The sequence below is a fragment of the Lycorma delicatula genome, chromosome 2, assembly GCF_047948215.1.
Source record: "Lycorma delicatula isolate Av1 chromosome 2, ASM4794821v1, whole genome shotgun sequence".
Taxonomy (NCBI): domain Eukaryota; kingdom Metazoa; phylum Arthropoda; class Insecta; order Hemiptera; family Fulgoridae; genus Lycorma; species Lycorma delicatula.
The window spans coordinates 35,786,412-35,810,884 of record NC_134456.1 but is presented as its reverse complement, the minus strand read 5'-3'; the positions used below and the strand labels follow the sequence as shown (position 1 = coordinate 35,810,884).

The 24,473-nt window shown below is 29.8% G+C and overlaps 1 protein-coding gene across 7 annotated transcripts in view; it reads right to left on the bottom strand.

Moving 5' to 3' along the window:
• Patronin (calmodulin-regulated spectrin-associated protein patronin) overlaps nucleotides 1-24,473 on the bottom strand; it is a 444,149-nt gene that overhangs the window by 49,939 nt on the left and 369,737 nt on the right. For all 7 annotated transcript variants that reach the window (XM_075358663.1, XM_075358666.1, XM_075358669.1 and 4 more), the window contains 6 exons: nucleotides 22,643-23,518; nucleotides 21,749-21,954; nucleotides 20,147-20,478; nucleotides 9,618-9,857; nucleotides 5,326-5,562; nucleotides 1,760-1,952 (listed from right to left, as the gene is read on the bottom strand). In XM_075358663.1, coding sequence (XP_075214778.1) covers nucleotides 1,760-1,952; nucleotides 5,326-5,562; nucleotides 9,618-9,857; nucleotides 20,147-20,478; nucleotides 21,749-21,954; nucleotides 22,643-23,518 — 2,084 coding nt within the window. The remainder of the gene's footprint in view (nucleotides 1-1,759; nucleotides 1,953-5,325; nucleotides 5,563-9,617; nucleotides 9,858-20,146; nucleotides 20,479-21,748; nucleotides 21,955-22,642; nucleotides 23,519-24,473) is intronic.

Here is a 24,473-nt window from a genome sequence, read left to right as displayed (position 1 = left end):
TCAGAGGTGATGAATCCTGGATATTTGAGTATGATCCTGAAACAAAGCGGCAAAGTGAAGAGTGGCACACTCTGTCATCTCCTCGGCCGAAAAAATGTCGAATGAGCAAATCAAAGATCAAAACCATACCGATTTGCTTTTTTGACAGTAGGGGTATCGTGCATAAAGATTTGTTCCTCCAGGACAAACTGTCAACCAAGTGTTGTACAAAGGTGTCCTTGAAAGGCTCAGGCAAAGAGTGATTCGCGTGAGACCAGACATTGCAGACAAGTGGATGCTTCATCATGACAATGCCCCATGTCACACGGCCATTTCCATCAGGGAATTTTTGACCTCAAAACGCATTCCTATGGTTCCTCAACCCCCTAGTTACCTGATTTGAGTCCTTGTGACTTTTTCCTTTTCCCAAAATTGAAACATGTCTTAAAATGATGTCATTTTGGAACTTTGGAGAACATTTAAAAGACTGTGACCGACCAGTTATAAGCCCTACCAGTTGAAGCCTTCCAGCGCTGCTACCAGGAGTGGGAACAACGACTCCGCCGGTGTATAGCTGCCCAAGGGAACTACTTTGAAGGGGATAATATTGTTTGAAAAAAATAAAAACTTTGATAAGTAAAAAGTCAGTCTCATTACTTTTCTCACACACCTCGTATGCCCATTTTAAAACAGATACCGCCTGGACTATAACAGAATCTATTCATTTCATTTGGCTTTACAGCCTAACCTTTTTGTGTTTTTATCTATTATTAAATTGTGTTGCATTGTTTTTAACGTAATTAATATTGTAGAATCGTGTTTTTCATGACAGTTTTATTGTCATGAAAAACACGATTTTAGTAGACTGCGTTATTTTAATTTAGTCAGAGCAAATATAATTGCTTTTGAAAGGAAGTTTGTGAGCATTGATTTTTATTTTATTCATTTTGTTCTTTGCAAATGTGTGTGTGTGTGTGTGTGCATACCCTGTGTACGTATGAGTATAAATATTTCTATTCTGTTTTTATAATATGCATTTGTTCTTGTTTTACACTAACAATATTTTACAATTGAAAAAATAAAGACTATACACAAATGCTTCATAGATGATTCCACTACTGAAAAATTATGCAATGAATATGTAAAATTTTCAATTATAATTGAAAATTATTTCAATCATAACTGAGGATGTGGGATCCCGGGAAGTACTTTCATGAAAAATTAAGGTAAGATATCTCTCAATATTCTGTACTAGGTGGTTTATTTAATAGAATTTATAAATATATATATATATATATATATATATATATATATATATATATATATATACATACATCTTAATTGGCATAAAATAAATATTAATATTAAGATAAAACTTTAAATCTTTGATAGACTAATATACATTTTTTTATTACTTTATGATAAAAATAGATAAAGAAATTAAAAGAAAGTGGTATAACAGTATTAACATTTTTTATTAATGGCATTTAACATACAGCCACCATAAATGTTTTTATACATATGCAGAAGTTAACCAATTACATTACGAACATTTAAATTAAAAAAACTTTAGGTAATTTATGGGATAAAAAAAATATACAGTTAAATAAAACAAGAATTTGGATAATAAAAATAAATAAATCAGTTCCTTACCTGATACTTAATTCAATTTATTTAACGACTATGGCCATTTAGGGTTTTGTTTGCATAAAATATTTACATATATTAAGCTCATAACAAACAGAGACATGTAACAATTCAACATCTGATAATAATTTACCTGATAGATTTGAAGATGATCCTTTCTTTCCCCGACTAGGAGTAAGCATTCCATCATGAGTGTCAGCTCCACTATCTATATGAATAGTTTTTGGACGTGGCCGAGTGGGTTGCGTTTTACCTCTTAATTTCGGAGGACCACCACTTCCAACAGTCTTTAATGAATTCAGTAAGTCTTTATCTATAAGTTTGCCCTAGACAGTTAACAAACAAAATTAGTCTATTAATAACAAAAAAAATTAGAAACTGTAAATGTTTCAAATCAAAAACACATAGCAGACCATATAATTCTTTACCATTATCTAAGTTTTTAAGAACATTTTAAAGATATGTTTATAATCAGTAATAAATAATACCTAAAAAAAATTATCTTATTAAAAAAAACGTAAAACTCTTAACACAACTTAATTTTTACCTATAAAATTGTTACCTTAATTAATTATTATTTGGAAGAGAAAAGAATTCACCAATAAAATAAAAACCTATTTAAAAATAAACAATTTAACCTACCAACTATCAACTTTTCAAATTCCACTCTATTAATAACTAATTACTTACCACCGTGAACTAACATGTAAAGTTTTGCATAACAGAGCAAATTATAACAAAAAATAAATATTAAAAATTAAAAAACACAACTGCCAAAAAAATAGAGGTTAGGATAATTAAAGAGTATGACGATGACAATTTTATATATAGTATAACTTTTTTCAAAATTTTTAATTTTATTTAAATAAATATAAGCATATTTATATAGTCTATGACATTCCTGATAATGTAAAAATTCCAATACAGGGTCATACATCTAAATTGGTTCAACCGATGAGCTGCTATGGTGGAACAACAAACACACACCCTAAATACACTATACTCCTTTTTGGGCAGTCATGTAATTATTATGAAAATCACAAATGTCTTTCGTTACAGTTGTCTTTTGGTCATTTTACTGTTACTGAATTAAAATGAGAACTAGCAGGAAAGGTTAATTCAAAACAAAGAATTCTGTTTGTATAGAATTTATATGTAAAAAAAACTGTTCTGTTTTTTTTTTAAATTTAAATGAAGGAAAAGTAATTATTATTATTAATAATAATAATTCAAAGATTTATATTTTATAAGTTTTATATTTGTAAGAATTTCTATTACTAAGAATACCATGTGACATGATCAAAGAACATAATTTAAATCAGTATAAACATAATTATTACTATTATAATTTTCTGAAGTAAATCTTTTTGTATTCACTAAATCTATAGATATTCTTAGATAAAATTGTATGCTTTCACATTAATTTCTAGTAACAGAAATAACTTTGTAAACAGTACAATCGCATGCTATGGAGTGCTAAATAAGGCCCATTTCTGAGTATATAAGTTCATTTTTATTCTGGTTTGGTTCCATCATGGTTTTGCATTATACTAGCAAATACACCATTTAAATTTTGAAAATCGTAAGTTTGGTTGCAAATATATAACATCATTTCCGAATAACCATGATCTCCTAGGTTAAGAATATACCTAATGCAAGCAAAAATTAGCCTTCAACCTACTACCAAACACCCCGTTTGAATATTGAAAATTGGATGATTGTTTACAGAGATATTATAAGATCACCCAATTGCACCTTCCAAAACAGTGCCCCAGAGGCACCCATTTGTTACCGTTAATAGTGATGATTGGTCTAGCCTCGCACAAGGTGCTTGCATCACCTCATCATTCTAGTCTCACACACAGTCCCCATGGGAAGCCCATCATTATTAAACAGAAATCTTTTTAATTCATTTAATATTATTTTATTTAAAACAATATTAATTCTTTTGTTCAAACCCAGCTCACACACTGATAAGAGGCTCACAGTTCAGTAATTAAATTCATTAAAGTTCGTGCTTCACTGGCAAATCTCCCCTACTACATATATATATAGCCTATGACCCTGCAAACATACATACACCCTAAGTACATTACACTTCTTCTTGGGCAGTCATGTAAAAATAAAGATAATGTCATTTAGTTTTTTTTTTATAGCAGTAACCCCAATTCTGATGTAATGATAAATTAAAAAAATAAACAAAATATGTAACATAATAAATTACAGTTATGAACTAGATTGCACATATTTAAATTAATATGTTTACTTTGTAGTTCTTTCAAGCTTCTAGAACTCTCAAACTGGAATTTAAAATTCCAATGAGAGCCAAATAATTTCTGAGAATGTGAAACCATTATCTGATACTCATTGGCCCAATTTCACAGGGACTATTCAATTCCATTCGTTTTTTAATAGCTAAATATACAATTTAAACAGAGAAATTTAAAAGAAAACTCTCTACTACCTCCAATTTACAGATGAAATTGTTCTTGTAAAAACTTGTCAGAATATCCTAAATAATCTGCATAAACTGGATGAGCAAGGAATGAAGGAAACAAAATATCACATCAAAGAGAAAGTTATTTAATTATCATCATGGAACAGCTTGTAGCTACTTAGAATAAGAACCTCTTCTTATTTTAGAGGATAGAAATAAATGAATAAGGAAAGGAGAGTCAACTTTAAGGACTACTCTGGAATTCTAAAGATGTGAAAAATATCACAGTTAATTAGAATTTAAACATACATCATGAGCAAGCCAATGCTGTATGAGTAGCATGTTTATAAAGAATCAGAATTTCTCAAATGAGTAAGTTATTATGCTTGTTTATTTTCAGCTTCAGAGGGAGGAAGATACTGTCATCAGACATGATTTGAGAGCAAGTGAAAATGAAAGAATGAAGAGGTGATAGCGACACATGCAAGCACACCTGTTTGATATTTAGTAAAAATCACAGACTATAAAGTGATTTACTCAAAGAAAAATGAGATAAAGAGTTATAAAGCAATTACATCTATAATGGGTCAAATTTTTGGGAGCTAAAAAAGCTTCTTCCACATTGTCACCTAAATAAGTTGTCAATGGGTGCCAACTAAAGAAGTTATCAATAAACTGAGTGTAGGTAAAGAAGTAAATAATTAATTACAATCTTATGAAAATCGGATCTGCAAATAATCAATAAAAACTTATGAAAACAAACTCATTCGATCCAATTCACAATTGTGATTGTGTAACTTTTATTAATAATTTTTCTACCAACATTTCAATGTTGACCTTCCATCATTGTTAAACAAAAAAAAAAAATGTGTTAAAATTAGAAATGTTACGTAGGAAGACACTCTTGCAGAAAGGAAGATAATTTTAAGAAGTAATCAAGTCATATAATTTTTTCTACAGTTTGTAAGTCCTAAGTGTCTCAGAGTAGTACTAAGACTTCTGCCTTTATTTTTTAAAATATTTCTTTGAAACCTTGAAATTTAGAACAATAGAAATTTATCAAATGTCAAGAAAAAGTATAACTGTTTACATAATCATACAATATTTATTAGTTGTTCTAAGATTACTTAATCAAGATTTTATTAAAAAAAAAAAAAAAAACTATCACATACAAACTGCCATACATATACACTTTAAAATTAGATAAAACATATATCTCAAATTAACACTGAGTCAATATATTTAAACAAATAACAACTGACTTCTCTCTCAGCTTCCTCTATGGCTTTTTTCAATTTGTACTGGTCAAGAATGGCAGCTCTTCTTGCTTTCTCTTCCTCTTTTTTCCGAGCTCTTTCTTCTTCTTTACGCTTTTCATTTTCTCTCCTGCGTGCAGCTTCTGTTTCTTTCCTAGCCTTAGCTTCTTCTTGTGCTTGTCGACGCTGTAATGATAGCATTAAAATACGTTCCTTTTTCCTTTCCATTTCATCTAATGTAGACTGTAAATAAATAAACAATTTTGCATTATTAGTATGTACAATAATTTGTTTGAAATTATATGATGATAGATATAAGTTTTCTAAAGCACAAACAATACTAAGAAATATTTTACAAATGCTGTGCCCGCATGAAAATGAAAATCAATGCTTATGACATATTAATTTTTTTTTATGTTTCCCCCTACATTTAAAATACATATAAGCCTATAACAACATACACACAAACAAAAGCTTCAACAAAAAAATATCACCTTACAAAAAATTTTTCGTACTGTTGAGAATACAGTTAATGTACATTAATAATATAGAAAATAATATACTACATAAAACTCAACAAAATTGAAAATAAGTTTTAAAGAGGTATTCTTAAGAACAAAATTCTTAACTTTTGGTGAATTTCCTGTTTATGAAAATGTCAAGAATGCTACAAATATTATCAGCAGCAGTAAAACAGTATGGCACATCTCAAAGCACAAAGGATAGACAAAGTACACTCTGTTATCCTTTTTTAGCTGAACTAAGCAATGTTTAATACCTTGGGACTGATGAGTCAGAATACGAGGGTAAGTCAATTATTATCCGCAATGTAGTTATAAATTTTAGTGCAATACAAAAAGGGAACTTACATGAACATAATTTTTCAACATATTCCCCTTGCATTTCAACACACTTGGTCCATCGTTGCACAAGCTTTCTGATGCCCTCATAAAAGAAGGTGTTCGGTTGAGCTGCGAGCCAGGAATGCACCGCTTATTTCACTGTTTAGTCTGAGGTAAATTGACGGCCCCTTAATGTCTCTTTGAGTGGACCAAACAAGTGGTAGTCAGAAGGGGCAAGATCAGGACTATATGGAGGATGAGCCAGTACTTCAAAGTTGAGTTTATGGAGTGTTTCAGCAGTGTGGGCAACAGTATGTTAGACGGGCATTGTCATGCAACAACAAAACACCTTTCGACAGCAGTCCTCGGCGTTTTCTTCGAATTGCAGGCTTCAGCTTGGCAGTAAGCATCTCACTGTAACATGCACTGTTTATTGTCGTGCCCCTTTCCTCATAATGTGCCTTGTGAGTCCCAAAAAACTGTAAGCATCAGTTTTCCTGTAGATGGTTGGGAACTTTTTTTGTAGAGCGAATTTGGATTTTTCCATTCCATACTCTGTGGCTCGTAATGATGGATCCATGTTTCGTCACCAGTGATGATTCTGTCTAATATGTCCTGTTCGTTACCATAGTGACCAAAATGTTTTTGGCAGATGTCCAAGCGCATTTGTTTATGCAACTGTCATGAGTTGTTTTGGGACCCATCTTGCCCAAGTCTGTTGTGGATGATTTCGTAGGCAGAACCGTGGCTAACTTGCAGACGATGTGCCACTTCATCAATAGTTACTCGTCTGTCTAAGAAAACCATGTCACATTCATGCTCAACGTTTTCCTCATTTGTGGTGGTAAATGGTCATCCGGCTCCATTTTTGAATTTTTTAATCCATTTGTAGACACTCTGTTGCGGCAACACACTGTTCCCGTACCGTACCAAAAGTCTTCGATGAATTTCAGCCCCTGATACACCTTCCACCACAAAAAAAACGGATCACTGAACGTTGCTCTTCTTCGGTGCAAACAAAAAGCAGAGTAGCCATGGTTAACGGAAGGGCAGTGATAATGGAACTAACCTAGTAGCATCAAACCTGCACAGACATAACAATTAAACTACGCATGCGTCATCTACGCAACAAGACACTACTACCAACACAAAACAAAAATATAAATAAATTACAGATAATAATTGACTTACCCTCGTACAATAAGTGAAGCACGGTCATTTACATGTAGCTGGCACTTGTAAACATACAAGGGGCACCCAAAAAAAGAAGAAAAAAAAAGGAGCTTTATTTTAATTTCTTTTACATAAGATAACATCTTGAAAATATAAATCCCCTTCGAAATGCTGTCCATTAGATGACATTCACTTGTCCCAATGATTTTTCCACTGTTCGAAACATTTTTTATATCCTTCTGAACTAATGCTGTTAAGAGTCTCCCGTGAAGGCAGGCATGTTGTCATGATGAAGCAGCCAGACCCTCATTTTTCCTCACTGCCTCACCCAATCACTTCAGCTCTGGCAGAGAGTAATGTTGTTTACTGTGGCGTCCTTAGGAAAAAATTCAATTTAAATGATTCCTTTGATGTTGAAGGAATGATGATGAAACCATCATGGACTTTGCATTTGATTTCACTTGTACTTTTTTTGGTCTGGGCAATGAAGCTGTCTTCCACTGGCTGGACTGCTGTTTTGTTTAAGGATCATAGCCTTAGCACTAAGATTCTTCCCCAGTTGACTTTTGACAAAAAATCTGGGTCAGTTTGTGCTTGTTCTTTTAATTCCTACCACACTCTCAAGCAGTTCTCCCTCTGGTTATTGGAACGCAGTCATAGAAAAAAAACTTTGCCATGACACTTCTCATGTTAAAATCTTCAGTTAGGATTTTTTGGCACGAACTCCAAGAAATTCCAGTTATTTCTTCCAATTCGTCAATTGTTCTGGAAAAATCAAACATGATGACATCATGCATTTTTTTAATATCTTCATCTATTCTAGACATTGAGGAGTGAATCAAATGGGGCTCATGCTCAAGTGACATCTGGCCACTCCTGAACTGGACAAACCACTCACAAATTCTTGTCTGTCTTAGAGCTTCCTTCCCATAAGCTTCTCAAAGAATTGAAACTATTTCTGCCGCTGTTTTGTTAAACAGGAAACAAAATTTGAAGTAGGAGCATTGCTCCTTAAAGTTTGCCACTGCAAAATCACCAAGAGTGTTGGGAGAGGCTTAAGAAAACAATCACTCAGTCTGCCACGATGGTTTCTTATGAATGCTACCTGACCAACTGAGCAGGGAGAGTGTCTAGTAAACGTACCAATTAATAAACAAAATAATACTATATAATGATACATACAACAAAGGAATCTAACCACCAATGCAGTGACCATAAAATCATGATGGAATTTTCAATTACTATAACTTTGAAAAGAAAAATGAAAGAAGCATCAAATTAAAGATAAACATTTTCAAATGTGTATGAAGAATTGAGGAAGAGAACATATTTGAGTTAAGGTCATCTCTTTGTGATTAAGGTTTTGAGAAAATTCAAAAAAATAATTTTTGTAGATCCAGAAAATATATGAATAAATATTATGTATGCTCATATCCATAATGAATATGAATATAAATGTGCTCGTGAATAAATAAATATATTCATTAAAATGTTAAAAATACTTTGGTTTACAAAAAATAAACTTTGGTTATTCCACAACTATATCCAGTAATAACTTAAAAGAGATAAGAATTTGCTATCAATATTAACAATGAGACTGACAATAATGTAAAAAAAATTATTTTCTGTGATGAATCCACTTTTAATGTTTCTGAACATGTTTACAGACACAATATCAAGATCTGAAATAAGTGTTACATATGTCATTCTAATAATAAAGTTAAATTAAATTGGTAATAGTAATATAAAATTATTTGATGAAATTATCTCAATAGGAAGTAGTAACACTCCTTTCCTTAAATTTTTAATTTTAAATGTGGTTGTACCACATTTTAGCATGTTTGGGAGACAGCACAAGCTGGGATGGGGAATGCATTTTACTGTGAGGAGTGTTTCTCATGTTTCACAGAAATTCTCAATATGTCCACGACAGAAGTGTACAGCAACTTAGGAACTTCAAGTTAAATTTCATTGATTTTAAATTTAAAGTATGGGATATGGATACACTATAATAATATTTATTTATTTTTTTTATTTTTACTACAATAATATTTCTATATTGTTGCGAGAAAACTGATTTCATTGGCTTGACTAATATGTGAGTTAAGCTATTTTTTGTCTACCAAGGCTCCATATAAACATACATTTATACACTACAATTCAAGTAAATACAACTTCTATTTACATAAAAAATAATTCTTTCGATAACATACTTTTGAAACACTCATCTACTTGCCAAATATTAATATTATTGCTGAATGTTAAAATATTAAAATGACTCACTGGATCAGGATTGGCATTTCCTATAATAAGTCCAACACCTGGGACATTCTCTTCATCACTGTGCTGACTGGTTGGAGGCACTCTAGGAGGTTCTGCCATCGGTGTGACTGTTGTAGTTGGAGGTATTCGTTCAGCCTTCTGAGATGGCAGATCTGACAAATCTTCATTTGAAAGCTGATTTGTCTGAATGTTAAGAGTGTTATTAATACCGGAATCCAAAACTTGAGTCAATGCCCTCTCCTAAAAATATTTTTTATGAATATAATTACTGTTCACAAAATTAAATTTCTATCTAAAATTAAATTTTAATTAATTAAATTTTTTATCTAAAATTAAATTTCTTATCCAGATACAACATTATTTAAGAGTAATCTTACATTAATTTTATCACATTTGAAATACATTAAACACATTTGTGTATAAACTAGAAATAAAAATAACTAGATCTTTGACAAAGTTTTATATTAAAACTTAGTTCAGTTTTAAATGTCAACAAGATATTCTGTTAAATATGGCATAGTAGTATCTGAAAATATCAACATAAATAATACATACATTGTCAGTTGGTGTTACCTCAATTATAAAGGAATACTTTAAACACTAAGAAGCACAATTCAGAACTGGAGATGTGGGATGGTGACTTTTGTTATCATTCTCCTGTATCTGTGCTTCTGGCAATGATGTATACCGGAAGTATACATCATTGCCAGAATAATTATTAAGGAAGACTTATTCCTTAATAATTATTCTAAAATTAAATTATTAGACGAAATTATTTCAACAGAAAGTAGTAACACTCCTTTCCTAACTCTTTAATTTTAAATGTGGTTATATCACCTAACATGTTTGGGAGACAGTAGCTAGGATAGAGAATGCATTTAATGGTGATGAGTAATTCTCATCTTTCACTTAATATTCTGCACACCTAAAACTTTTGCTTATCTTATACATTGCTACATTTATTTTAGAAGCACTGCAAGTACCTCAGTGTTCTGAACACTTTGTCTAATGCAGCTGTAATATAAGTGATTCAAATGAAAAAAACTAAATGCACTTTTTCAATCAGTTGAAAAATCAAGATTTTGAAGAAAACAGTTCATAATTTAGCCATGCAAAGGAAAAATGAAAAGTATGGGAGGGCTTCAAAGTGGGAAAAGTGCACAATGAGCTACCAATAAACAATTAATAATACAATCTCCTAATAATAAAATAATATTCAATCGTTATTCTTCTGCATTGTTTCTTAATTAAAAAGTATTGCTTCTTAATAGATTCTACAACGTATTTTCCTTTAAGTTTCACTGTTTATTGTTTTTATCTGTAAATATTGTATAGCTTCAAAGGATGTATAGCTGAAAACTATATGGAATTATACTCCTTTTATTTTATTCTGAAATTCATAAGTGTAAGAAATAAATTTCTTTTATTCCTGTTATACATCAAGTACTTCATTCATAAAAAACCTAAAAACCTCTAAAAAGAACTTATTGGATAAATAATTTTTTATTTAAATTAAATTGTTGGTTTTAACTTTCAAAACTATTAGATATACGCATAAAATGTTGGAAACATTTATAAACTCAACTGTTTTTACACCAAATATTGAATCAGAAAAGAGCAATACACTACAATTAAATAGTGGTTTACACATGACAGAATAAGCTAATTGTGAATAGTGTTTTTCATTAAACTAGTTTTAAAAAGGAGGGCAGGCTTTAATAGTAAACCCTTTATATACATACACACTTCTGCATAATCTAGTAGCTAAAGATCGATTTGTGCACGATCATGATTACAGTTATAAAATTGTAAAATGATGATAAATAAGACTTACTGTGTGTCTACTATTGTATTTATTCACATGAAATTCTGGACATACTAAATAAGAATTTGTTTCAAACTTCAGCAAACCTAAAACAGAGATGGAGTGATTGCAAGCCCATCGATGGCTATCAGATCTGATATAAATTGGTCACATAGAGGAATGGAACAATAATAAACACAGGCCAACTCTGAATCTCTTAACAGATCTGTTACACAATGCTAGATAAGGCCTGCTGATTTCAAGCATCATTATACTAAATTAGAAAAATGCTCACCAAACCCACTGAGTTATAAGAACTCTAGCTCTGCTTGAAACTTTTGGGTGCCAGATTCTAGAGTACCATCAAATAAACTTGTAATTTTTACACATTTCTTGAAATGAAAGAATTTCTTCTTTTGAACAATCTGTTTTTAAAACTCAGGAGGAAAATCTATACTGACAGAGTATTAAAAACTAGAGACATGAAATGAGAATTGCTTAAATTTAATTAGCACTAGTAAAAAAAAAAAAAAATAAAGAAGTCTTGTTTTAAGTAAAGAATATCTTCATTATTATTTATTTGATATCATATCATTTAGATTATATGTTAGTTAGTTTCTTATGAATATTCTGGATATTCATGGGATATCTGGTCTCCAGAGCTTTCTGGATTCAAGGCCATAGACAGCTGCATCCAAGCTGAAGCTAACTTCAAAATTAGCTCATTTACGAAGATGAGTTTTACCACTAGACCAACCCAGTGGGTTAGATTGTAGGAGCTAGATAAGAAGTACAAGACATCCCGATGAAGATACCTTTCAGCCATACAAGTGATAATTTCACTCGGTTCATCACAATTGGCATGTAGCAGATATTGTCAATTACTCCCCATCTTAGATTGATTATTAAGCCTGTATTTCCTTAAGATTTTTAGAAGGTACCCATCTTTACATGACAGCCAACCCAGCCATTAGCTTGGCATTTATCTGAAAACCATTAGCTTAGCTGAATACAAAACAGTCATGAAGACTATATAGGCAGAGTTGTTATATCACTAAAACAGCTACCCTTCAGGTTATTAGAAAGTATCAGCATGTTACTACGAATGGAGTCAAAGAGTACCTGACAAGATTCCATGGTATTTAGCGAAGGAAGAACAGATTAAGGATAAGAAAAATGAAGAGGGTAGAGAAAAAGAAATCAAGCCATATATATATATGTAAATACTGCCTTTGATTTGAGTATTTTACTCTCTTCCCTAAAACCGCATTTATATTGCAAATTAAATATTTATTATTCATTTGAAATTTATAACAGTAAAATTTATTTATATTTTTTTATTTCTAGTGATCCTCATATAATAGAACTTGGATCCTATACTATAAATTAAAATATCTATACACCAATTTTTCACAACGAGCAGTACCTGTATTATCTGAATAATACTTTCACTATACATAAAACTTACTGAAATTGAAGAATTGTAATTATGACAAGATTCTTTATTCAGTTGAGGACTTACAATTTTGCATATTTTCACCATCAAAAATCAAGAGTGATAAAAACTCATATTTCAGAACTGACTGAATACAGTTAACTGCTACATTAAAAAGATTAATAATACATGGAATAGAAAACTCTATAAAACACAATTAACTGTTACTTAAAAAAATAAATCTTAAATTCCAAGTATTTAATCAATTACCATAATAAAAAACCTAACTATAAATTTAAATAACTGTACAATAAGAAAAAGCTGAATAAAAAAAAGTAAGACATTAAACTACTCATTTGGTAAAATAATATAATGTTAATACATGAAAATAAAACATGCAACAAGATTATTTTGCAGTGCTTAAAGACTTTATTAAAAAATTCTACATGTTAACATTAATTCCTATGATTGAACTGTTAGTTAATTAAGTTCCTTACACAACAAATTAAAATGTAAAAAATATCAGCATGCAATAACAATATGTAGAAATTAGAGAAGCAAATTTATTTCTCATTTTTAATTACACAAGTGCAATGTGCAATAGCATAAGAAAAAAAAAACAAAAAAAACATTAATATCTCCTCCCACCAAATATAAATAAATAATTCAGAACTATAAAAATTACAGATTTAACTTTCACTGCTAAGTTTTAAGTAATTTTACAAAAGCACTTCTACAATAAATTAATATTCATCAGTCAATGTATTGAATTTATCCTAATAAACACTCACTGTTGAACCTTCACCAATGATCTATGTTGACAATATACTGTGGTTGCTTCAAGCATGTTCAAAATATTACATACTCTTAGGTGTTAATTGAATTCAATTTAATTTTTATAACAAGAGGTAATAAATTTTCCATCCCTTACTTAACTGCAATTTAATTTCTATTTTTGAATTTTATACCTAAGAGGGATTTTTGATTTCTATACCTAATAATAATAACAATAATTTAATTTTCAGGTAATGGTGGAACAAGCTGTATTAATTTATTCTATTAAAGTTTTGATAAAAAGGAGAAAACTGTATCTATACTTATTTACTAATGCTATTAAACAATCAGGATTAAATGAATAAAAATTGATTGAAAAATAAGATTACAAATCTTATGGGAAAATTTTTTTTTAACAAATTTTAATGTTACTAACCAGCAACACTCACATAAGATGTTACCTCTGCTCTTTAGTTTGTTAAAACAAAAATATGAAAAAATAGGAGATATCTAGTTTTATTACAATATTAACTTTAAATACTTTTTAATTGCTCTTTTGCACTTCATCAAAGAAAAAACCTGCTTCTAAAAAGACCACTTTTTCCCAAATCTCCACATCACTGTAACAGCTTACCCATACCAGTGCAAGAAATTTCAATGTGCTACCTAAAAATATTCTAATTGCCCTTGATGTTTTGGTAGCACATTGTGTAATCATTATATGTAATATAATTTTTTTCATCCTTGAAAAGTTTGTCATTTTTATCTACACCCTATGAATGTACTTTCTTGAATTGTAATGATGTATAAGAAATTATTTATTGAAAAGTTACAATCGGCACAGTAGCACTCATTTCTCATTTTTCACAGAAATATTGCAAGGTTAAGACTTTTAATATCATAACTTGTAAATGTTCTTGTTGAATGTACCAATTTACTGAACTTTTCAAAAAATTTGTTGTACCATTTTTAGAACTGTTTTATGTTAGAAGTGTGCAGGAAAGATAACAAAAGGAACAATTATTCGTTTACTTTCCATAACTCAAGCCTAAATAAACCAAAAATAAACTCGGTCTTCATACAAAAATCAATAAAATGGAGCGAATGAATGTTTCAAAACACTAATCTCAGGGGCAAGTCAAAAAGTAAAGTGAAATTTAAAAAACCAATAATTTATTTGTACTTACATAAATGATACATGCATTATTTTTCAACGCAATCCCTTTCTACTTCTATGCACTTAGTCCATCTTTTAACGAGGTTTTGAATTTCTTCCTGGAAGAAAGTTTACAGTCTGGTGTGCAGAAAATGTTTCACTGCTACTATGGCCTCATCAGATCGATAATAGTTCCCTTACAACTTTTCTTTTAATGGGCCAAAGAAATGAAAACCACTTGGAGCCAGGTCTGGACTGTATGGAGGGTGTTCCAGCAACTCAAAACCAAGATCTTGAAGACAAAGAACTGTTTTTTTTTGGAAGTATGAGGTTGAGCATTATCCTGAAGCAAAATCACGCCTTTAGAAATTTTACCATATCTTTTGGATTTGCTGTTTTGCTTCAGTAAACACAGTAGCTTACAGTAGTTGTCACCTGCTTACTGATTAACCTTTTAGGTGTAAAGTAAACCAAAAGTGAACCTTCCATATCCCAGAATATCGTCATCATCACCTTTCCTAGGGACATCTGAGGTTTGAACTTTTTTGCTGTGGGAGGTGATGGATGTTTCACACAAACTTTTTTGCTTACTCTTGGATTCAAAGTGATGGACCTATGACTCATCAACAGTTATTATTTACTTTAGAAATGAGCCTCCTTCATCTTTGTAACATTTCAAAAGCCTTTGGGAAATTTTCACACGATTCTCTTTGTGAATGCTGGTCAATTGATGTGGAACCCAGGGAGCATAGACTTTTCAAAAGTTAAAGAATCATGAAAATGCTAAGCAATGGCGGCTTATATTTAACTCACTTGCAATCTTAGCAAATAATTTTAAGCAATTCATCGATTATCAAGCATCATTTGTTTAACCACTTCAATGTTGTTGTTAGTCTTGGGAAGTGGAAGGCCTATGACGCCACTGTTCATCACAGAGAGAAATCCTACCATTTTTAAAATGATCAATTCATTCATAGATCTTGCTTCCACTCTAACAACTCTCTCAATATTACTGCTGCATTCAACATGTAATTTGTACTGGTTTCACCCCTTCTGAACTGAGGAAACTTATCACTGCTCAAATTTCTTCCTTGGTGCAATCAGATAAAGAAGCACTCATTTTAAACAGACACTTTCATTTTAAGAACAATCACAAATAACAATGAAACAATACTTTCAATGAACAGCTGATAGAGGTTATGAGTTATAGCAGAACAATTATTGCTGCCATATGGTGTGATTGGAAGGGAAATCAAAATTTCCCTTTACTTTTTGACTTATCATCGTAAATAAAATTTTTATACTCTGCAAGGTTTATTATTATCATTACACTCAGGCCTTACTGAACATTAAATATATGAAACAATATTTAAAGAAAACTTGAAATGCTCATAAAAAATTACAGAAACTAATAAAATTTTCCAAAAGCTACTTGGCAAATTTCTTTGTGTTCAATGTTTTTACCATGTAATTCACAGTGCGTTAAAACCGTAATCCATTTTTAAAAACTGTTTTAATTAATTTTTTCTATATGCAAATTTTTTTGTATATTTTCACCTGATTCTGCTTTTAATTCTTAGATTGTAAAAGTTCAAAGAATTAAAACAATGTAACTTGCTCCAGCCCATGCATCACAACTTACCCACAGACTCTTGGTAAAACATGGACTTGAAAACGTCAGCAGGCTCTACACTCATCAGACATGGTCCCTGCAATTTTGGCTACATCCTAGGCTTAAAATTTAGATTAAAGTAGAGATTTGAGGACAGAGAGGAGATCAAAAGAAATTCAAGAGAACTTACTGTGTTTACTAAAATAACTTAGAAAAATGCTCCCAACAATGGAAACATCACTGGAATAAGTGTGTTACATCAGAAGGAGTCTATTTTGAAAGAGATAAGTCATTGAACTAAATGGATTAAGTACTTTTGTTTTTAAGAACCAAGATCGGATTACTTTTTGATCACACCTCATAAATATTAAATAAAAAGAATTAAATTCAAATACAAATCTAAATATAACATCACAATTAAATCTAAACGATGTGGAGAATTTCCTTTATATAAGAAATTACATATTACTCAAGTTTCATAAAAACTAACTATAGAAAAGAAAATCTAATGTGGACACCACACGACTTCTTTGTACACCTATTAAATTACATACACATTTTTTTTAAAATGAAAGTACATAAAATTCTAATTCATTAATAACTTTTGATATTTTTTCATATTTCTTTTTTTTTTATTGTTACAATTGAATTATTATTTATTGTAAACATTTTTTTAGAATCAGGATACATTTAAATTAAAAATAAGTTTAAAAAAAGGAGATGAATTCGAATTTGAATGGATGTGCCTTTCCCTTGTAAGATCCTAATACTTCATTAATTAAAATTTTATTTGGCTATATCTCTGGAACCAATGAAAATAGGTACAACTTATGATATATTGTTGAAAATCTCTTAATGGGGGCTTATTACAGCGGTCAAGAAAAAATCCAAATTTTTTGGATTTTGGGCTTTTTTGGACACTTTTGGTCCAGTCTTTGGGAGAGGTGCACAACTAAATGTTACAACAGTTCTAAATCCAAAATTTCAACATCCTACAGCTAATTGTTTTTGACTTACACAAGATACATTTGTATGTACATACAGACATCATGCAAAAACTAGTCAAAATGGATTCAGGGATGGTCAAAATAGATATTTTCATTAAAATCTGAAAACCAGGATCATTTGCAATCACAGTACTTCCTTTACTTTGTATAAGGAAGTAAAAAACCTCATAGTGATAAATTGGTAAAAAAAATTGAAAGGAAGGGTATGAAGAACGCCCTACACACAAAAATATACTTATAAAAACAGACAATCTAATTTGATGATTTTATTTCCAAATTGTTTTTGATTTATAAATACAGATATCTTAAAACTTCAATCAATACATAATTATGTATTCTGAATTTATAACCCTACCATCAAGTTAAATTTTAAAAAACATATTACAATAAATTAATAATTTTACATTGATATTGAACATTAATGTTTTGTGTTCAAGGATGTATTGTTATATAGGCAGATCATCATGTTAAAAGCACAGTTTTTAACAAGATGACTCTAAATACATGATATGAGTCCTGACTGTGATTACAGAATACAAAAGTTCACCATCGGTATAATATTACTTATTTATTTTAATGTGTTTTTTTTACAATTTAACCTGATGAAAGGATTTTCAGGGTTGAATTATTTAGGTTATGAAATCAAATAAAAGTTGCAAGGTGCGTCCAACCACTAGGGAAATTTTACTTTACTTATAATAAAAAAACCAAAAAAGTAGAAGAAAGTAAGTCAAGTAATAATGTAAAAATACATATATATATATATATATATGTATTTATATATAAAAGGATACATATATGGAACATTAGATAAGTTATATATGCAGATAGTAAAAGTGACTTCAGGTTTAAAAAATAGAAACAAGATTAAAAGAAAATTTGAATAGGGACTGATCAAAGAACACAAAAATGTGATCAGTAGGTTTACTATACCCATTCATTTACTGAATTTCTACAGGGCATCCTCTAGTAAAATATACCAAGAAGTGTAATTGCCTATAAAAATCTCATGAAATTCTACCATATTCCTGACCTACACAAAAACTGAAAAAGTTTAAAATAAAAAAAATTATAATTTAAGGGCTGGTTGATGAGGACAGAAATAACTATAGAAAGTCTTAATTTCGCTTAATATATTATGCAAAAGCAGGCCCATTTTATGCTATCTTTTTAAAGAAAATAATAATAATAATGTGGTAGTGTTAGTCTCATAATATATATATATATATATATATATATATATATATATATATATATAATTAATTTAAAATGTAATTAATTTAAATGTAATTTATTTATTTTCCTCTTGATTGGATAGAATTAAGTATAAAGACATATTTTAAAATATATATATTTTTTTAAATTAATTTCATTTTTAAAGAAACCTGTTGATTGATAACATCAGCGCTTCAAATTGCTTGATAAAAAATTATATATAAATATATTTAATATTATATGAAATATAAATCACCAAAACAGCAATTAGATAAACTTACCATATTAATTTCCAATGAATCACTTTTTGTTGCATCCTGCATCTTCAGTTGGTATTGAATTCTATAATTACATTATAATTCTTGTAAAGAATCTGTTATTTTAATCTTATTTTAGATTGTTTGTTTTGACATTTTTAAGCATTATCAATTGCTTATCTAATCAATGGTTTTGGTGGTTTATATTTCATATAATATAAAATTTATTAACACAATGGTCCATATGTTAATGAATTATTTGAATTTAAAAAAAAATACAATTTGTGTAATAATAAATTTCATAAGAATGCTAATATTTATTACAGATAGTGTCATTTAAATCACCTTTTCAAATCTACACTTGGACCAAAACATTAAACATCAAAAATGTTTATCTTAACACTTTCATAGATAATGTGAAAAATGCTAAGAAATCCATTATTATAATTAAAAAATAGAACTGTAAATGTAAATAAACATTTAAAATCATAAAAGAATTTGCCACTATAAAAAAAAACTAGTAAATACACTGTTATTAGATACAACTTCTCTATGTCACAAAACACTTCTCTTGTCACACAAAACTAAAATATAGGCAATCTGATGCATTTATAAATATAACAACTTACAAATTCTTGAGAAAGAAACTATAAAATCCACTAAAAAATTCAACAAATTCTTAATTTATTAAGAATAAATCTTCTTTTGGAATCTACACTTGAGAAAAAAACATTAAACATGAAAAATATACCAAGATATAAAAAAGAAATATTATTATTACCTTAAATACAATTTAATACATCATATGAGAATATGCTACTAAATCCGTTTTATAATTAAAAATATGTAAATTAACAATTAATCAGATAAGAATTACAAAAAGCTGCTAAATATACTTTTTATTTCATATTACTAATCTAGTCACATGAAACTAAAATATAGGCAATTTGAGGTATTTAGAAAAATTTTAATTCAAAAATTCTTAAAGAGGAAACAATAAAATCCGTAAAAAATTCAACAAATTCTTAATTAACAAGAATTTATTGAATATTTTTCTGTTAAATGACTTCAATAACAGACAAACTTTACCTACCATACAAATGCGCAGTTACAGTTTGATAATGGACAGAAGCCACCTAAATCTCATGATGACTAAATAAATTCATTACAAAACAATTAAGAAATCAATAAAAATGAAAGAAAACACAATCACTGAGAAAAAATTGAATAAAAATCAACAGATAAAAATTATAAATAGAATATATATACCTTCTTAGGAGAGGCTCTTTTAACTCTAAGTGGTGGTTTTGGTCTTTTGGGTGGTGTATCATCATCAAATGATATATAAAATCCTTTTTCAGTAGATGGGGGAGCTGGACCATGAGAAGGTGTATTAGGTGGGGTTTGATGATTCTTCTGTGGTTGCTGTTGCTGCTGCTGCTGTTGTTGCTGTGATGGGTGGTGTTGCGGTTGTTGTTGCGTGAAAGGATTTCGAGAAATAGGGACATGTGTTCTTGTCGGAGATGGTATGCGATAAGTTCGACTTCCTGATGTTATATTGATACGGCTCAGTCCTGAACTTAACTCATCCTCACCAGAGCCTAAAAAAATACAAAATAAAAATGAAAAGTTACAAATTAAAAAAATAAATTAAATATAAGAAAACACTTAGAAAAAAATTAACGGTTTTTATTAATATGTTACAGAAGCCAAAAATGCAACAAAATCAAATTTTTTTCTTATAACAAAGAAATGAATTTACCTAAAAAAAAAAAAACAAATTTTGAAGATAATCCATGCTCTGTCACATGTTATGGAAAAAACTGGATTCAGTAGGAGTGCTCATACTTTCTAAAAAAGAAATCACCATACATTTTGAAAAATTTGATGGGCCATTTTAAAATATTTGCAGGTTTAAAATATATTACACAGGCTGCTCACAGTACTACCAATTTAAAAAAAAATAATCTACTATTCCACAGTTCCCAACAAGAAACACATCAACTTAGTTTTTAAGTAAAATTTGAACAAGTTTCCAACATTATATGAATCTATTAACTCATCTGCTTGTTAAGTGATTTTTCAGTGTATAAATACAACTACTATTAAGTCTTACAGCATTTATCAGTTTACTGACTCTGACAAAACCTACTCACTAACATTTTATCAATGCACTGCACAATATAATGCATTTCTGTACATTAGTTTAAATATAACCCATAAATGGCAGAGAAATCATTGTTAAATGTAATTTTCAGATTTCTATATCTAAATTTTTCAAATTTTACACAATTAATTGAATAAATAATAATTGATTTTAATAAAATTCTATATATATTATGTTGATCACTAAATTTTGCACGTCATTGCACATCTTTAGGCAAATCAAGTAAACTGATACTAAAAATCACTGGCAAGACATCACTTGACAGCGATACTGAGGCCAGCTGTTCCAATGGAGTTGTCAAATTTTATAATAATGCTTGAATGCACACTGCTGTCTTAAGACATGGTAGCTTCTAGAAGATACAAAGTCCAAAAAGGAGTTACTAATCATCCTAGATACAGCATATCACATGTTTTTAGTAATTATCGTTTATTGACATAAAAGGCCAGTCTCAGTATAAAAAGGTCTCTGTAAGGATTAAGACCTTCAACAAATCCCAACTGTTGGAATTCATTGATTAAACACAAAAGCAACTAACTTTTAGAAGTTAGTTGCCACATCAACTTAAACTTGATGTGGTTACTGATTTTAAATTATAACTACTCTGATGAAAAATAATCTAAAGATTATCTTAATGATTAATCTTAATCAGTTATTAAAATAATAAACAAATATAATCTACTAATCATTATCATATAGCATACCAATGAATGAGATACTCTGTGGCTCCATATCATCAACAGGAGGAGTTGGAAGAGGTGCATGTGTGACTCTACGAGGCGGTGGAGTCGGTGCAAGAGATGGAGGACTTGTTTTATAACCAGCATCTCCACTTCCACCATTGTGATGTAACATAAAGCCCCCTCCAGAATGCGGTGAACTACTCAATGAAACTGGCTGCTGACTATGACTGTAAATTATGCAAGACAAAATTGAGGTGAAGTATTGGAGAATAATCTATTGAAAGTATGCAAGCAATCAAAATGATTCTATTAAAATAAACACAAATCAATACAGCAATCTCAAAAAAGAAAAAAACATACTGCTGATTACTAAAATTTCAATTTCTTTCTTTCTTTAAACTTAATCATTATAAATGAGTTTTTTAATTTTTATTTCAGCAAAATTTTGTTAAACAATTTAAAACCTACAGTACTGATGTATGGCTATATAAATTCACAAAAACTTTCTTTAAAAAGTATTTGTCATTAATGGAAAGGAAAAAGAATACGTCAAACACTATAAAACACATTCCAGACAACTAATAATTCATCCTAGATTAAAATGAAAAAATGATAAAAATACACTATTTTTATCCCACATTATTTTGTTTCTTCCTTATAAATTACTGTATGAAACATCATTTATGAGAGTTATAAAAAACTGGAGGAATTACCTACATATTTAAAAAAATAATAAAGTTTTTTACATTAACACTAGATGAAAACCTTTTAATATAATATTAAGCATGTTTAGCAATAAAGGATGTAAAAAAGAAATCATATCTGTAGCAGTATTTTGTCTCTAGATAATATTTTTAGTAATGATATATATATATATATATATATAGAGCAATGAAAATAAAAATATGTTTATACCTGTTTGTCCATGTATTATGATGATCAGGAGGTGGTGGTTGACCCCATGTTCTTCTCTGGCTGGCAGGTGGATCATGTAAATAAAATTCTCCAGCAGAATCACCTCTTATAAGTTGATTTACTTGCTGTTGTTGGCTAATCTGCTGCTGATGTGACACAGAATGATAACCATCAGTATAATTATTATGTGGAATGGTGGCAGTAGATGATGGAGGTTGAGGTTGCTGATTTAACATAAAACCGGCTTGCTGTTGGTTGTTCACAGCAAAATTTCTCTGGTTGTTTAATGTGGCAAAACTATTCATTTGTTGCTGATTAATTAAACTGTGAATCTGCTGTTGCTGTTGGTGGTGATGGTGGTGGTGTTGTTGTTGTTGTTGTTGTTGTTGCTGTTGCTGTTGATTAATAAAATTATTCTGCTGGGTTTGTTGAATATTCATATAATCATTCTGATAATTATTTGGTTGTTGTGACATTAAGCTATGCCACTGATTCTGAGATGGATGATTATTAAACATCAGACTATGTATTTGTTGGTTGTTTAAATTTGACATGGGTTGAGGCACTTGGTTATTTGTGAAATTTGCCTGGTGCAAAGTAGCAAAACTCGCCATTGATACATTTGGTGGTTGGTGCATTTGCACAGGCTGTTGCTGTTGCTGTTGCTGTTGCTGTTGCTGCTGTTGTTGTTGTTGTTGTTGTTGTTGTTGTTGTTGTTGTTGTTGTTGTTGTTGTTGTTGTTGTTGTTGTTGTTGTTGTGTTGGTTGTAGGTGATGGTGTTGTAACTGTTGCTGTTGTTGTTGATGTTGAATTTGAGATTGCTGGTTTGCCAACCTCTGGAGATCTGCTTGAATCTCATGTAGACTAGAATTATACCTACAAAAAAAAAGAAAAACAAACTGTACAGTACTAATAAAATTAACAAAAAAAAAAATTTACTTGTAGATATCTGATGCAATAACACCAACTCCATCATACATTATACCATAAAAAATGACGAAACACTTAAAGGAAAGATTTTCTTAAAATTTACATTTTTTTGGAGCTTTAACACAAAAGATCTGTTTAGCAATTCAGGTCATAAAAGTATTTCTTGCTCACTTCATAAAAAGATCTTAGTAAAAAAACTGGAGTAATAAAGTATTATCAAATACATACTAAATAATCATGAAAACGGATAATGAAAGACGGTGAGGTTAAATATTAAACAGTAAAGGAAAGGAATGGTTTGTCACTCGCTAATGAAATGATTTTTACATTATTGGTATCATATTTATATGATTTTTACATCCATTAAATTAAGAAAAGGGAGTTTGCACAAAAACCCACTAGCAATTGATTATACTTAAAAGTGTGAAACTGTATGTCTGAACGCGTAATTTAATCTATAACAAATTGCCTTCTATCACTTGAATAGGAAAAAAATGTCTTCGTAATCACGTCAAGCTTGCAGTATATAAAAAAATTCACAAGATCCAGTCAATATTTTCAGATAGTTGCGAAGTCATAGAGACCAAAATTAAATAAACATTCAACAGAGCTCTAAAAAACTCCATCCCTATTTTACATTCACTATTAACAGTATTTATGAGAAACATGAGAAGATGCCATTAATGTTCTACAAGTAAAGAAGAATATTTTTTTTAAATGTTTCGAATATCTCAATGTTTTTTTTTGTTAACTAAGAAATCTAGGAAGCTAAAGTAATGAAGGAAAAGTAAAACTCTTTAAGCCAGCTGAGCTTTTAGTCTCTTAAAATGAATCTTAAATTAAACCCACTTAATACGGAAAAGTTCACATATCATAATATTTCATTTTTGTTAATGGGGCC